This window comes from Balaenoptera musculus, chromosome 17 (genome assembly GCF_009873245.2).
Source record: "Balaenoptera musculus isolate JJ_BM4_2016_0621 chromosome 17, mBalMus1.pri.v3, whole genome shotgun sequence".
Taxonomy (NCBI): Eukaryota; Metazoa; Chordata; class Mammalia; order Artiodactyla; family Balaenopteridae; genus Balaenoptera; species Balaenoptera musculus.
This window is the reverse complement of record NC_045801.1, coordinates 45,944,021-45,957,667: the sequence shown is the minus strand read 5'-3', so window position 1 is coordinate 45,957,667 and position 13,647 is coordinate 45,944,021. Positions and strand designations below refer to the sequence as shown.

The following is a 13,647-nucleotide window of genomic DNA, read 5'->3' as shown; positions in this document are numbered from 1 at the left end:
GTTGCTTGCGGTAAGTGCTCCTGCTCATGTGTCTTAGATGAGGGTGGGGTCTGGAAGACTGTTATTTGAGAATCTTCATCTAAAGTTATGATGGTCATTCTAGCCCTCGGGGTGATGCATTTTGCAGAGTTAAACAGGCTGTTTTCTCTTTTATCCTTGGACTCCGTGTGGATTTGAGCATTAGGAGCACCAATGGACGTCAAATAGACTGAAATTCCTCCTTTTACATCCAGGCAGACTCACACTCTGATTTCAATCATCTCTGGTATATGAGGCCTCAACTCTAGTGCATCTAGCTCTGATTGCTACCTTGAGAGTGCGCCCTATGGCCTAATAACCACCATTTCAGCCATTCATTATGAAGTTACACCATCTCTGAAGTCTTGATGGCAGGACTTTGTCATTTAAAAAAAAAAAGTTATTTCCATGGCCACTCCAGCTCAGCCTTCTGTTATCTCAGGCTACTAAAATATAAACTATACCTCATCTTCAGTTTCTCTACTCCAAGTAGTTCAATAAACTACAACAATTATAATTTTCCAGAAACAATTATCATAGAATTCTCTTACTCAGAAACCTGCAATAACTATCTAATGAGTATCTTATCAAATGCCAGAAGTTTATCCTGACCCTACAATTATAATACCAACAGACCCCAGAAATCCATAGCACTGCTACCATTTGTTCTCCCTCACCTGAACACTATGCCTCAACAGTGCCCAGATGCATATTGCCTTTCCAGCATAATCTATTGTCTTACCGCTGTGCCTTCGATCTGGCCACTCTCCTTCCCAGAAGTGTGCACCCAGCTTCAGGTCTCTGCCAGCCCATGCTCTACCTTAATTCCAAAGATCAAACTCACCTGCTCCTGGAAAACTGCCACAACCAAATCCACCCCTACCTTAGGAGCTTGTTTAAATTGTATTTCACAATACTCTTAGAACATTGGGAAAGCTTTTTAGCACATGTGTGCATGCATGTATGTGCACATAGAAACACATACTTTATGTCTCTTTGGTGTTCCTCCCAGTAATTACTAGTTATATTTTATTCACACTCTGGCAGAATACTTCTGCAGCTAAGAAGTCTGGCTCTGGAATAATACATGGGTTGTATTAACTTTGTGGGTTTAGGAAAGATCCTTACTTGCTCTAAGCCTCAGTTTCCTCATAAAGTGGTTGAGAGGATTAACTGAGTGCCTCTCATCCACTGAGGGCCAGGAAACATGAGCTGGGATTACTGCTGCACTTACTATTCCTTCCTTGTTGTCTGGCTGGCTAACCTCCTTTATAGAGTAGAATAGGACTTGCTCAGTGCCATTAATGCCATACAGCTCCCGATCTTTCCAGTAGTGCCTGATAACAGGCACTACTTTTTTTGCTATTGTTACTATACTTCACGACTGGCCCAAATCAAAACCCCATTTTAGTCTTTTTATTTCAGTGACTTAAAAGAGATTTGCCAAAGTGAGAGTATACGTAGTTTTAAAAAGCCTACTCATTTAAAAATAAAACTGATGTTTTGGAGAATGCAGAAAGAACATATACGGTCCACAGTGTAAACTGCAAAAAGTAGAGCTCAGTAAACTCCTTTTGGTTAGTGAGGCTATAAAGAAAATAAAATCTGGTTTGGGGTATCACAATATCCAGGAATAGAGTAGATATTTTACATTTACAAAAATGGTAAAAAGTTTTACTATTTTTAAGGTTCAGAAACACTGATTTAATGTGTGTTGGGAAAATGACCTAAAGTGACTAGAACAGCCACAGGGTGAGGAAAACAGGCTGTGGGAGAGTAAGAGAGTAGATAGATTTATGTTGCCTGATGCAAACTCTGTTCTCTCAATGAGGAGGAAAAATTGCTCCCTAAGCTCCAGCTGTGAAGTAAAGGGAAGGAGAGTATCCTTTTCCTGTAAGATAAATTGAGACTCTAAGACTCTCCTTTTCCTTTGCAAGACTGCTTTGTTTCTTAACAACTCTTCACTCCTTATTGCGTTTCAGCTTTCTTTTACTGGAATTACCAAAAAGTAGACTTTATCAGAAGAAATGAGCATCAGAGAATCACCACAAAGAAATGGAAAATATGTGGAATACATGTTATGCTGGTGTGCCTATCTAAATTCAGTTGTATTAGTTGATCAAATTTAATCTTCTATCTGTATTAATTGATGAACAGTCAAATGGGCCACTCATGTCATCAGTCATGCTCTAATGCACTCAGTGTGATTGCCTGGGGCTTGGCTGAATTATCTGTGAATTATCAGAGTTTTGCAGTTTCTTCTCTCACCATGTTTGGCTCAGCCTCTCCATGGTTAGAGAGGAAATGCTGCCATAAAATAAAGTAGAAATTAAGGATTTATGAGATTAGGCATTTTGTTTCCATTTTCTTATTTAATCTTCACTGCCATCATCTGAGGTTTGTATTACATCCAGTTCAGGAGGAAATAGGCTCAGATGGGTTAAACAATTTGCCTGAGTTTGTCTGACTCCAAAACCCATGTTTAATCTTTCTTGTCAGTACTTGGTCATCCTTGAATTAGAGTTTCCTGGACTTTACATGGTTAACCAGGAATAGAATAGACAACATCCCTTTTGTTCCAATTATAAGGTCTTATTTTCTTAAATTCAAGGCACTGAACTAGTGAGGCTTTGCCCTCTAGGTATTTGACTAGGACACTCAGAGGTTTGGGGGGCTGACAGGGCTTCTGTTAGTCAGTCAACTGAATTTAAAAATGAATTACTCATCACTAATCATTAGAGAAATGCAAATCAAAACTACAATGAGATATCATCTCACACCAGTCAGAATGGCCATCATCAAAAAATCTACAAACAATAAATGCTGGAGAGGGTGTGGAGAAAAGGGAACCCTCTTGCACTGTTGGTGGGAATGTAAACTGATACAGCCACTATGGAGAACAGTATGGAGGTTCCTCAAAAACCTAAAAATAGAACTACCATATGACCCAGCAATCCCACTATTGGGCATATACCCTGAGAAAACCATAATTCAAAAAGAGTTATGTACCACAGTGTTCATTGCAGCTCTATTTACAATAGCCAGGACATGGAAGCAACCTAAGTGTCCATCGACAGATGAATGGATAAAGAAGATGTGGCACATATATACAATGGAATACTACTCAGCCATAAAAAGAAATGAAATTGAGTTATTTGTAGTGAGGTGGATGGAGTTAGAGTCAGTCATACAGAGTGAAGTAAGTCAGAAAGAGAAAAACAAATACAGTATGCTAACACATATATACGGAATCTAAGAAAAAAAAAAAGCCATGAAGAACCTAGTGGCAAGACGGGAATAAAGACACAGACCTACTAGAGAATGGACTTGAGGATATGGGGAGGGGGTGGGGTGAGATGTGACAGGGTGAGAGAGTGTCATGGACATATACACACTACCAAATGTAAAATAGATAGCTAGTGGGAAGCAGCCGCATAGCACAGGGAGATCAGCTCGGTGCTTTGTGACCACCTAGAGGGGTGGGATGGGGAGGGTGGGAGGGAGGGAGATGCAAGAGGGAAGAGATATGGGAACATATTGTATATGTATAACTGATTAACTTTGTTATAAAGCAGAAGCTAACACACCATTAGCTTTGTAAGGCATTGTAAGGCAATTATACTTCAATAAAGATGTTTAAAAAAAAAAAAAATCTACAAACAATAAATGCTGGAGAGGGTGTGGAGAAAAGGGAACCCTCTTGCACTGTTGGTGGGAATGTAAACTGATACAGCCACTATGGAGAACAGTATGGAGGTTCCTCAAAAACCTAAAAATAGAACTACCATATGACCCAGCAATCCCACTATTGGGCATATACCCTGAGAAAACCATAATTCAAAAAGAGTTATGTACCACAGTGTTCATTGCAGCTCTATTTACAATAGCCAGGACATGGAAGCAACCTAAGTGTCCATCGACAGATGAATGGATAAAGAAGATGTGGCACATATATACAATGGAATACTACTCAGCCATAAAAAGAAATGAAATTGAGTTATTTGTAGTGAGGTGGATGGACTTAGAGACTGTCATACAGAGTGAAGTAAATCGGAAAGAGAAAAACAAATACCATATGCTAACACATATATATGGAATCTAAAAAAAAAAAAAAAGGTTCTGAAGAACGTAGGGGCAGGACAGGAATAAAGACACAAACGTAGAGAATAGACTTGACGACACAGGGAAGGGGAAGGGGAAGGGGAAGTTGGGATGAAGTGAGAGAGTAGCATTGACATATATACACTAGCAAATGTAAAATAGATAGCTAGTGGGATGCAGCCTCATAGCACAGGGAGATCAGCTCGGTGCTTGTGACCACCAGAGGGATGGGATAGGGAGGGTGGGAGGGAGATGCAAGAGGGAGGAGATATGGGGATGTATGTATACATATAGCTGATTCACTTTGTTATATAGCAGCAACTAACACAACATTGTAAAGCAATTTTACTCCAACGAAGATGTTAAAAAAGTTACTGAAAAACCCAAGCAGAGCAATTGTGTGACCCATGTATAACACACACACACATTTTTTGATTACTCTTTTCACATATTTTGTAATCATGAAGGCTTATTTAATCCCTGTGTTTGGCACGAGGAGGTACCAACTGAATATATGTGATGTACACAGTGTATTCTCAGAACCATGCTTGACTTCGGGAAGTTGAGAATAGTTTCTGCTTCCAAGGATCTAGGAAACCAGTTGGGAAAATAGGATACTCATTCTTGAACAATTAAAGCCATGTTCTTGGCCTTAATTTCACAGCTGTTAAGTAGAATAAAATGATTTCTGAAGTCACTCTCAGCTACCAAATTCTAGAATTTGTATGTATTCTAAACTCCATGTCAAGGATGTAGGGAACATGAATGTGGAATTGCATTGTAAGAATCAACACTGGGAGTTGTACTATGGCCAAAGAAACATCCTTAAGAACTCATGGTACCCTGTGGCACATTGAACCATTAATTTATCAGCATTTTTATATAGACAAAATAAATGCGTCGCTGTAGTGTGGTGGAGAATTGTGGGAACTATCCCTCCTGTGTGCCCTTTACTCCAGTGATTAGGCTCTGTGAGTTAAGGTAGGCCACCTGGGGAACAGAGGAAGCCAAGACGAAGTGTGTCCTGTTCCTGATGAGCCAAGCTACCTTAGGTAAGATGTTTAACCCCAACCGTTCCTGAGCTACATCATTTTTCCCCATTTCACTGACATTTTCCAGCTCCTGGAATGTTCAAGGTCTCCTGGAGCTCAGGGCTGAAGCTCTAAGTGACCTTATCCAGAGACAGCTTAGCCAAAGAACTCTTGCTTTAACCAGTGAGTTTCTGAGTGCCACAGGAAGTATGAATACATTGAGGAGGAAGACTGAGGGTGTTTAAGTTAGTACAGTCACAAAGCAAAAGCTCAGAGTTACATCATGTAATTTTAAGTTTGCAAATGATTGAAAGCTAATCCTTCAAGCCCTAAGCCCTTTTAACAGAAATATTGATGGCTGAAATTTCTAAAAATTTTATCATTAACCTTTTCTTGCTGTCTCAGTGTCATCATTGCATATGTATTATTATCTGTATTGTACAGTCTCAAATATCAATGTCCTTAAATGTCATTGCTGTGTATTGGTCGGTTTTGCCCTTAATTGAAAGCACCCAGTCTGTAGAAAAATTTTGATTAGCATTTTCACCCATAGTCCTTTGAGACACAATCTGAACTGGTCTTTCAACTCTTCCATCTGGCTCTTGACCAGATGGCCTACAGTCAGGAAGAAGGAGGAAGGAGCAACACCAACAAGCCATCCTCTCATGTCTGAACCTAAGGACACAAAGTTTCCCAGAAGTCCTTGCTTCTCAGCATACTTCCCTTGGCATCTCATTGGCCCAACTCAAGTCACATGGCCATTCCTGGCTACAGGGGAGGTTAGAAAACAAATATTTAGGTACATTGGATATATTGCAAAATGAACAATGGCAGGGCTCGGTTAGACAGAGGGGAATGACAGTTGGGGAGGCAACAGACAGTATCTACCATATGATTCCCAGAGTGACTGTGAAGGTAAAATGACTTAATCCATGGGAAATGCTTAGACTAGGGCCTGAAACAGAGCAATACATGTTAGCAAACATCACCATTGTTATTAGTATGTATAATAATATAATAATTGTTATCATCATTATTATTGGCTTGCTGCTCCTCATTGTTTTTAAAGATTTGTCTTTTTCCCTCAGTTTCTTTTCTGCTCCTTTTAATTCTGTCACGTTTCTCAACTTTGATACCATTAAGGCTTAGCTTTCACTCACCTAAGGAAAGTGTTACTTTGTTTTTCGCTATTGAGCTAACAGCTAACACACACACACATATACACACATACAATATAACAATTACTGGGCAAAACATTCTACATGTAATGCCTTATTTAGTACTCACAGTACTATTATTACCACCATTTAACAGGTGAGGAAACAGGTTAAGCAATGGACCCAAGGTGACAAAGCTCTAATACATGGTGGATGAAGGTTAAGTCTATATGGCTATACTTCAAACCACTACCTTATCACACTGTGTTATCTTCTTCAGTCCTTCAAAACTTGAGCATCAGGCTAAAATTTTGTGAATTTCTTGTGGCTAGTCTGGAAAATGGCAGGTTCAGATAGCAGGATAAGTGATTTTTATATGTAATAAGTAATACAAATGAATTAGTTTGTAGGAGGCAGTTCATAGTCATGGATTGAAATTTGACCATTACATTGTCAGATTACATTTGGGGATTACAGATCCTTTTAGACCATGATGAGAACTATGGATTCTCTTCCCAGGAAAAAGTAGATATGCACAGTAATTTGCAGCTCATTTCTGGGATTTCAAGGAACCCCGCCAAGAGCCCATCTATAAACTCCTGGGGTTAGAAAATCTCCAGTTTCACTTTCTGTTCAATTCCTTTGATTATGTTATAAACCTTTCCCCGAGAAAATCTGAAATTGAACTAATAACAATGTTTGCTACATCATATCTTAACGGAAGCAAGCTAGATCAATAGCTCTGTGAAAAGCACCAAACTACAAGCCAAATAAGTATTACAATTTCTGTGTAGTTACCACCATCTGCTGGCCACACTTAGGTAAATCCTAAATTTACATTGAGCTTGGCTATTTTACTGGTATGTTCTATGTTCTCTGTTAAATCAATATCCTATTCTCCCAATTTCTCCCAATCTCTCAATTTATTGGGATTGAGATATACACACTACTATATATAAAATAGATAACTAATAAGGACCTACTGTGTAGCACAGGGAAGTCTACTCAATACTCTGAAATGACCTATATGGGAAAAGAATCATAAGAGTGGATATATGTCTACGTATAACTGATTCACTTTGCTGTAAACCCGAAACTAACACAACATTGTAAATCAACTATACTCTAATAAAAATTATTTTAAAAAATTTAAAAACGAGTAGTTTATACAAACTACTATGTATAAAATAGATAAGCAACAAGGATGTATTGTATAGCACAGGGAATTATAACCATTAACTTGTAATAACATTTAATGGAGTATAGCCTGCAAAACTACTGAATCACTATGCTGTATACCTGAAATATAATGTAAATCAACTATACTTCCATTTTAAAAAGCACCACATCTGATTTTTTAAAAAAAATCCTTGGGCTTCCCTGGTGGCGCAGTGGTTGAGAATCTGCCTGCCAATGCGGGGGATATGGGTTTGAGTCCTGGTCTGGGAAGATCCCACATGCTGCGACGTGACTAGGCCCGTGAGCCACAATTGCTGAGCCTGCGCGTCTGGAACCTGTGCTCCGCAACAAGAGAGGCCGCGATAGTGAGAGGCCTGCGCACGGCGATGAAGAGTGGCCCCCACTTGCCGCAACTAGAGAAAGCCCTCGCACAGAAACGAAGACCCAACACAGCCATAAATAAATAAAATTTAAAAAAACAAAACAAAACAAAAAAACCAAAACTTTTTGAATGGATATATGAATGAAATTTTACAATGTTATATTTGTGATTTCTAAAATATACTGAGACAGTATTCATGATGCCAAACCAGAAAACTAAAAAAGTATATTAAACAGACATGTTAATCAATTATTAACAAAACTTCAATTTTCATGCAGGAACCATAGGTGTTTCCTATACAAATGGATAAGATTAGAGATGATTAGAAATATTAGTTTATTTCTTGTATTTAATTTCCTGTGGCTAATTACACCTTTCCTTTTCCATTTCAGTATTTCTATACAGAAGCTTTCAAATGAATCTCGCTACACGATTTACGAGTTCTGGGAGAATAGTAGTGTGTGGAATAGGTAAGTTATGAGCAGGCCTTATTTTTATTTTTATTTTTTTGCCAGGGAGGTGGCAATATACATGATATAATTTTAGAACCGGTAGAAAAAACTCCATTCCCTGTACCTCACCTTAAAACCTGTCCCATTTGCTCATTTTCCTAAATCTCACTCTCTTTGTGGATTTGAAATCACTTTCCTTTTGAAGCACAAAAACTTTTGATTATGATCACACTTTAAGAATTACCATTTTACTGATGCTTTCAGGTAAACAGATTTAGATGTGGGTCATGGGTGTCTAAGGTGTGCAGGGGTGGGAGACAAAGGATGCAGAAAAAGATGAAAAAAATTTTACTTCCTAATTTTTCTTAAGCTCTGTGGTTTTTATTTTGCAATAAAGCTATATATAATGGTTAAGATCATCATAGCTTAACAGCTTTTTGAAATGTCTTTACTTACTGCAAATAAAAGGGAAATTCAAGACATTGTTTGGAAAAGATTAAAAGCAAGTCAACTTCTCTTGTAATCATTCAGTTTTGAATACATATAATTATATTTGTTAACTATTCCTCGATAAAGTTAAAAAATAAATCAAGTTCTTTGAAGTTAAATTAATTATTAATAAGTAACAAATATATAATTAGAAAAATGAGATGAAGGAAATTTTGCTATTCTGAGATTATATAAATAGTTCTAGTTGGCTTTAAATGGCACGGAGAATATAGCTCTCCAATAAGTCCATATTTTGGGGTGTTAAATTATGGTAATGAAACAAATACCTGGAAATTTAGTTGATACATATTTCACCTAAAAATTTTATTTTTGTGGCTATTTTAAACACTGTGCTATAATGCATAATGACATCAATAGAATTTCAGGCACAAAAGGGAGCTTTAAAGGCAACTTATTCAACTCTGTAGTTCCAGGCCTATACTTTTAGATGATTTTTCTTTCTTTTTATCCTCTAGAGATGGAAAATCTATAGTCCTTCTTCTTAGCTATCCTATTTTTTCAACATCCTGATGCCCAAGATAGTCTTCCTTCTGTTTAAACTTCTTGCTGCAATTACAGTTATCTCCTTTTATCTTCTCTAGAGAATTAGTGCTCTCCTGTTTTAAAAAAATTTCTGGTGATACTTGTTAAATTACTCCTTAGTCTTTTTTTTAAGGGTAAATAACCAAGAAAAGAAGTCCGTATTCAGGCACTTAATCTAAATCATCCGAAACCTTGCCACCTTGAGTGAATTTGAACTGTGCTACATTCTAGTCAGGAAGATCGTAATAAATTGCACAGCCGTAACCTATAATTATTTATACAGCCACCGTCAGATGAATTATAGCAAGACCTTCCAAAGAAGTAATGTGGATTTCTTGGAAACTCCAGAACTCACATCTACTATGCTAGTTCCTGGTAATTATCCTGGGTTCACAATTCTTCTATGTGCTTTTGTATTGCCTTTCTCTGTTTAAAAGACAGTATGTTCTAGCCCCTTCCCCTTAACTGTACTCTATTTTTTATCTATCTTAAAATTTGAGAGTGGGGATAGGAAATAAGAGGTCTATATATTTTTTCTATTGCCTTTAGTCCTTAGTTGACCCTATTTGTATTCCTGGCTGTATTAAACCTAATATTAGTCATTTGCTGGTCACCTTTTAACAATTTGAAGTACAAATATGACATTGCAAAAAATTATTCAAATGCTTTACTATATTATGGTGTATTGAATAAATTTGAAATAGGTGACCCATAGATTGGAGATTAGAATTATGTTAGAAATATCTTTATTATAATAACTGTTAAAATATTTTTTGTAATTGGAAAAAAAGGAGAAGGGAAAAAGAAATTTGAAATGAACTTGTCTGAGAAGTCTGGCCTAGCCAAAGCTTATTTAAGATAATTGAGAACAAAAATTCATTTGTTCATCTACCCATCCATTCAATTACCAATTAAACATACTTTTACTGAATGTTAATAAGTGCTAGGCACTGGGGATACTGGGGTTCCTAGCCTGTTTACTGGCACTGATTGAGCTCCAATTATGAACAAGCACTGTGTTGGGAGCTACAGAGGGTACAAAGTAAAAATACAGCCCCTACCCATAAAATGCTTTCTGTCCAGTAGGAAAGACAATTGTTTGCAGAAAAATAACAAGCTCAGGACATACATAGTAGTTACCCATTAGAGTCATAATGTGCTATGTGAATTTAGAGGAGTGGATTGCCTCTTTAACAGCTTTTAATGAGGAGATGATCCTTGAGCTGGACTTTAAAAAATGAGATTTGGACAAATAAAGATGGAGAATGGTACTTAGATAGAGGTAAATTGTAGACATGAACAAATGCAAGAAATGTTAAATGTGCTGTGTTAATTGGTGCAAAGATATGATTAAAGCATAAGGCTTGTATATGGTACATGTGTAAAGAGAGAAGAGAGTAGGAAATGGGAGTTGAAAATATAATAAGGAATTTTAACTTTCTTCTTACAGTATTATGGAGTCATTAAAGGTTTTTGAGAGGGCTAGTGAATGCTCTAATCAGTAGTAACTGTGGCAGGAGGGAAAAAGGTGAATGTCATTGAGAGGAGAGAAATTGGTCAGGCAGGGCAATAATCTAGGCCAGGAAAAAAAGCATCTGAACCAAGAAGATACCCATAGAGTTCCCTTGCAGATAAAATTTTCAGTAGTTAACCATAGCAAGATGATGGTTGAAGCCTGGGATTGGTGAGAAAGTGTGTAGGTAAGAAGAAAATATCTCACAGAAGCCTGAGGAACTGCCTTTATTTAAAAGGTTGGGAGAGAAAAGCCTCCTTTCATTAAGGAGACTGAGGGGAACCAGAGATAGGAGAGTCACAGTTGCAGAGTATCAAGGAAACCAAAAGAGGAGTAACATGCAAGGTACAGTGCTCCTCAGAGGGCCTATGTAGTAGAGCATGACTGAAGAGAATGGGACTGAAAATTGGATTTGACAAGAGAAGTTTTAAAAAAGTGGTAGGAATTTTAAAATTAGGGTAGATTTTGATGGATTGATAATAAATGGAAAATGAAAAAGTCAATTCTGGAATTGAAGCTAGGTGAGGAGATGGGGAGATCAGGTGTGAATGCTTTCAAGTTGGCTGACTCTGACAGTCTCAGCCTGATTTTTAATATGTATTTACTCTAGATCTTAAGGGCAGGTTTATCTGACCTAGAGATGGTAGACTTTTAGAATCTCTCGTGCTGTATATCTCAGATTTAACCCTCAATTGAGGAAGCCAAGAATATGGTTGAAATTTCTCGTGATTAACAATTTGACTCATGCGGTTTAAATTAGGATGCACAACAGCTTCTGGAAAGTTGCAAGTGAGTTGATAGCAAAGGCTGTTAAGGAAGACTTCGATGACTGCCTTAAACTTATCCAAAAAGTTTTAGCTTAACATTATACCAGACTTGAACAGTCTGTTATAAATGAGGAGAAAAGAACTAGTTCTAGTTCAAGTAACTTCTGTAAATATGACTGCTACAGCTTTTGTGCATAGAAATGCAGGGAAGCAAGAGCCACATCTTATTTATCTTCATATCCCCTGCCCTAATGCAGTATTAGTATAGTGTATGGCATAAGGAAACAAATATTTTCTAAATGAACGAATGAATAAGGACTTTGATATCATCATAAATGCATTGGTATTCAGTCATGAATTTCCCAAGAAGTCCTGACACTTGTAATTTTTGTGTCTGACATCATATCCATTTTCAACTCTCCCAATCTTGAAACCACAGTTTCTACAGTATAGAAGGAAAGAAAGAAACTTGTTCTTATTGATGTCTTGAATCTTTCCAGGAGAGAAAACACTTTGACAGTACAGTAGAAAAGAGTACAGAAAGGGAGGCTAACAAGGTAGCAGGAAAAAATATAGTAAGAATAGCACATTTAGAACAATCTGGTAGATTTTTATGGCCTAACTTTACTTAATCATCTTGGATTAACTTTCTATGCACTATTAGTGTCATTGGTACATGCATTCTATTACTCTTTCTCTCTCAGAGCATTTCCTAATTTAGAGAGAAAAACTGAATACAGATAAAACTGGATCAATTCTTGTTCTCAGAATTCAGAGTGAATACAATTTAATGCCTTTTAATTGCTACCCTATTTTTCATTGATTTTCACATCACATCTAATTTCTACGACCACTGGAATTGATAGAAAAAAAAGTTAGGCTTGATTCTAACACAATTTTAAAAACCTACTTCAAACAAGATTTTTAACATCTATTGGGTCATCCTACTCTATTTTAAACTGAAAGTTTTATCACTGTTAACCACTGACTTCCCATGGGGACAAACAGCATATATATCTCCCTGGACAAAAAGCTGAAATTAGCTTATAAATATTATTTATGATTTTAATGTTCATATGACTTATATTTTTAATAACTAGTTTTGTTCATTTTATGTAGTTTTGAAATGCTGCATATATTTTGACCTAAAATAAAAATCTGAAACTTATTACAGTTAGAAACACAGAATGAGTGGGTTTGTATTACTAATTCACAAATAATTTCTAATAAGACTGCTTTTTAATTAAGATTTCTAAGTGGTTTAAGATACATCTTAAGAAATAAAGCAGGGACTTCCCTGGTAGCGCAGTGGTTAAGAATCTGCCTGCCAATGCAGGGGACATGGGTTCAAGCCCTGGTCCGGGAAGAGCCCACATGCCATGGAGCAGCTAAGTCCGTGTGCCACAACTACTGAGCCTGGCCTCTAGAGCCTGTGAGCCACAACTACTGAGCTGCGTGCCACACCTACTGAAGCCCATGCACCTAGTGCCCGTGTTCTGTCCACAATAAGAGAAGCCACCTCAGTGGGAAGCCCGAGCACCGCAACGAAGAGTAGACCCCGCTCACCGCAACTAGAGAAAGCCCACGAGCAGCAACAAAGACCCAACACAGCCAAAAATAAAAATAAATAAAACAAATTTATTTAAAAAAATAAATAAAGCAACTAAACCAGTCTGCACCTAGATACAAAAATATAAACCAAAATATATTCCTATGAACTCTCAAATATAAAAATCACTTAAATGAGGCATACTGGAATATGGAGCCTATGCTGATAAGCCATCATAAAACACCCAGACAAAAAGAGCATAAGAATTGGTCTGTGGAGCAGAATATCCCTTGGCAAAGGAGAAAACCCTATGGTTATGGGAAAAAAGGATACATAAGAAAGTAAGATCCTATTGCCAGTAATTGTATTATTTAAACAGCTTTGAAAACAAATGTTAATCCTTTATATTTGTCTGTTTCTCACCTCATTCCACCAATCTTACTTCTTTGACATGGGTTTGTCTTTG

General features: G+C 37.2%; 1 protein-coding gene across 1 annotated transcript in view; it reads left to right on the top strand.

Moving 5' to 3' along the window:
• NECAB1 (N-terminal EF-hand calcium binding protein 1) overlaps positions 1 to 13,647 on the top strand; it is a 206,651-nt gene that overhangs the window by 192,560 nt on the left and 444 nt on the right. The window contains exons 9-10 of the mRNA XM_036830071.1: positions 8,261 to 8,338; positions 9,636 to 9,727. Of these exons, the coding sequence (XP_036685966.1) occupies positions 8,261 to 8,338; positions 9,636 to 9,727 (170 nt within the window). The remainder of the gene's footprint in view (positions 1 to 8,260; positions 8,339 to 9,635; positions 9,728 to 13,647) is intronic.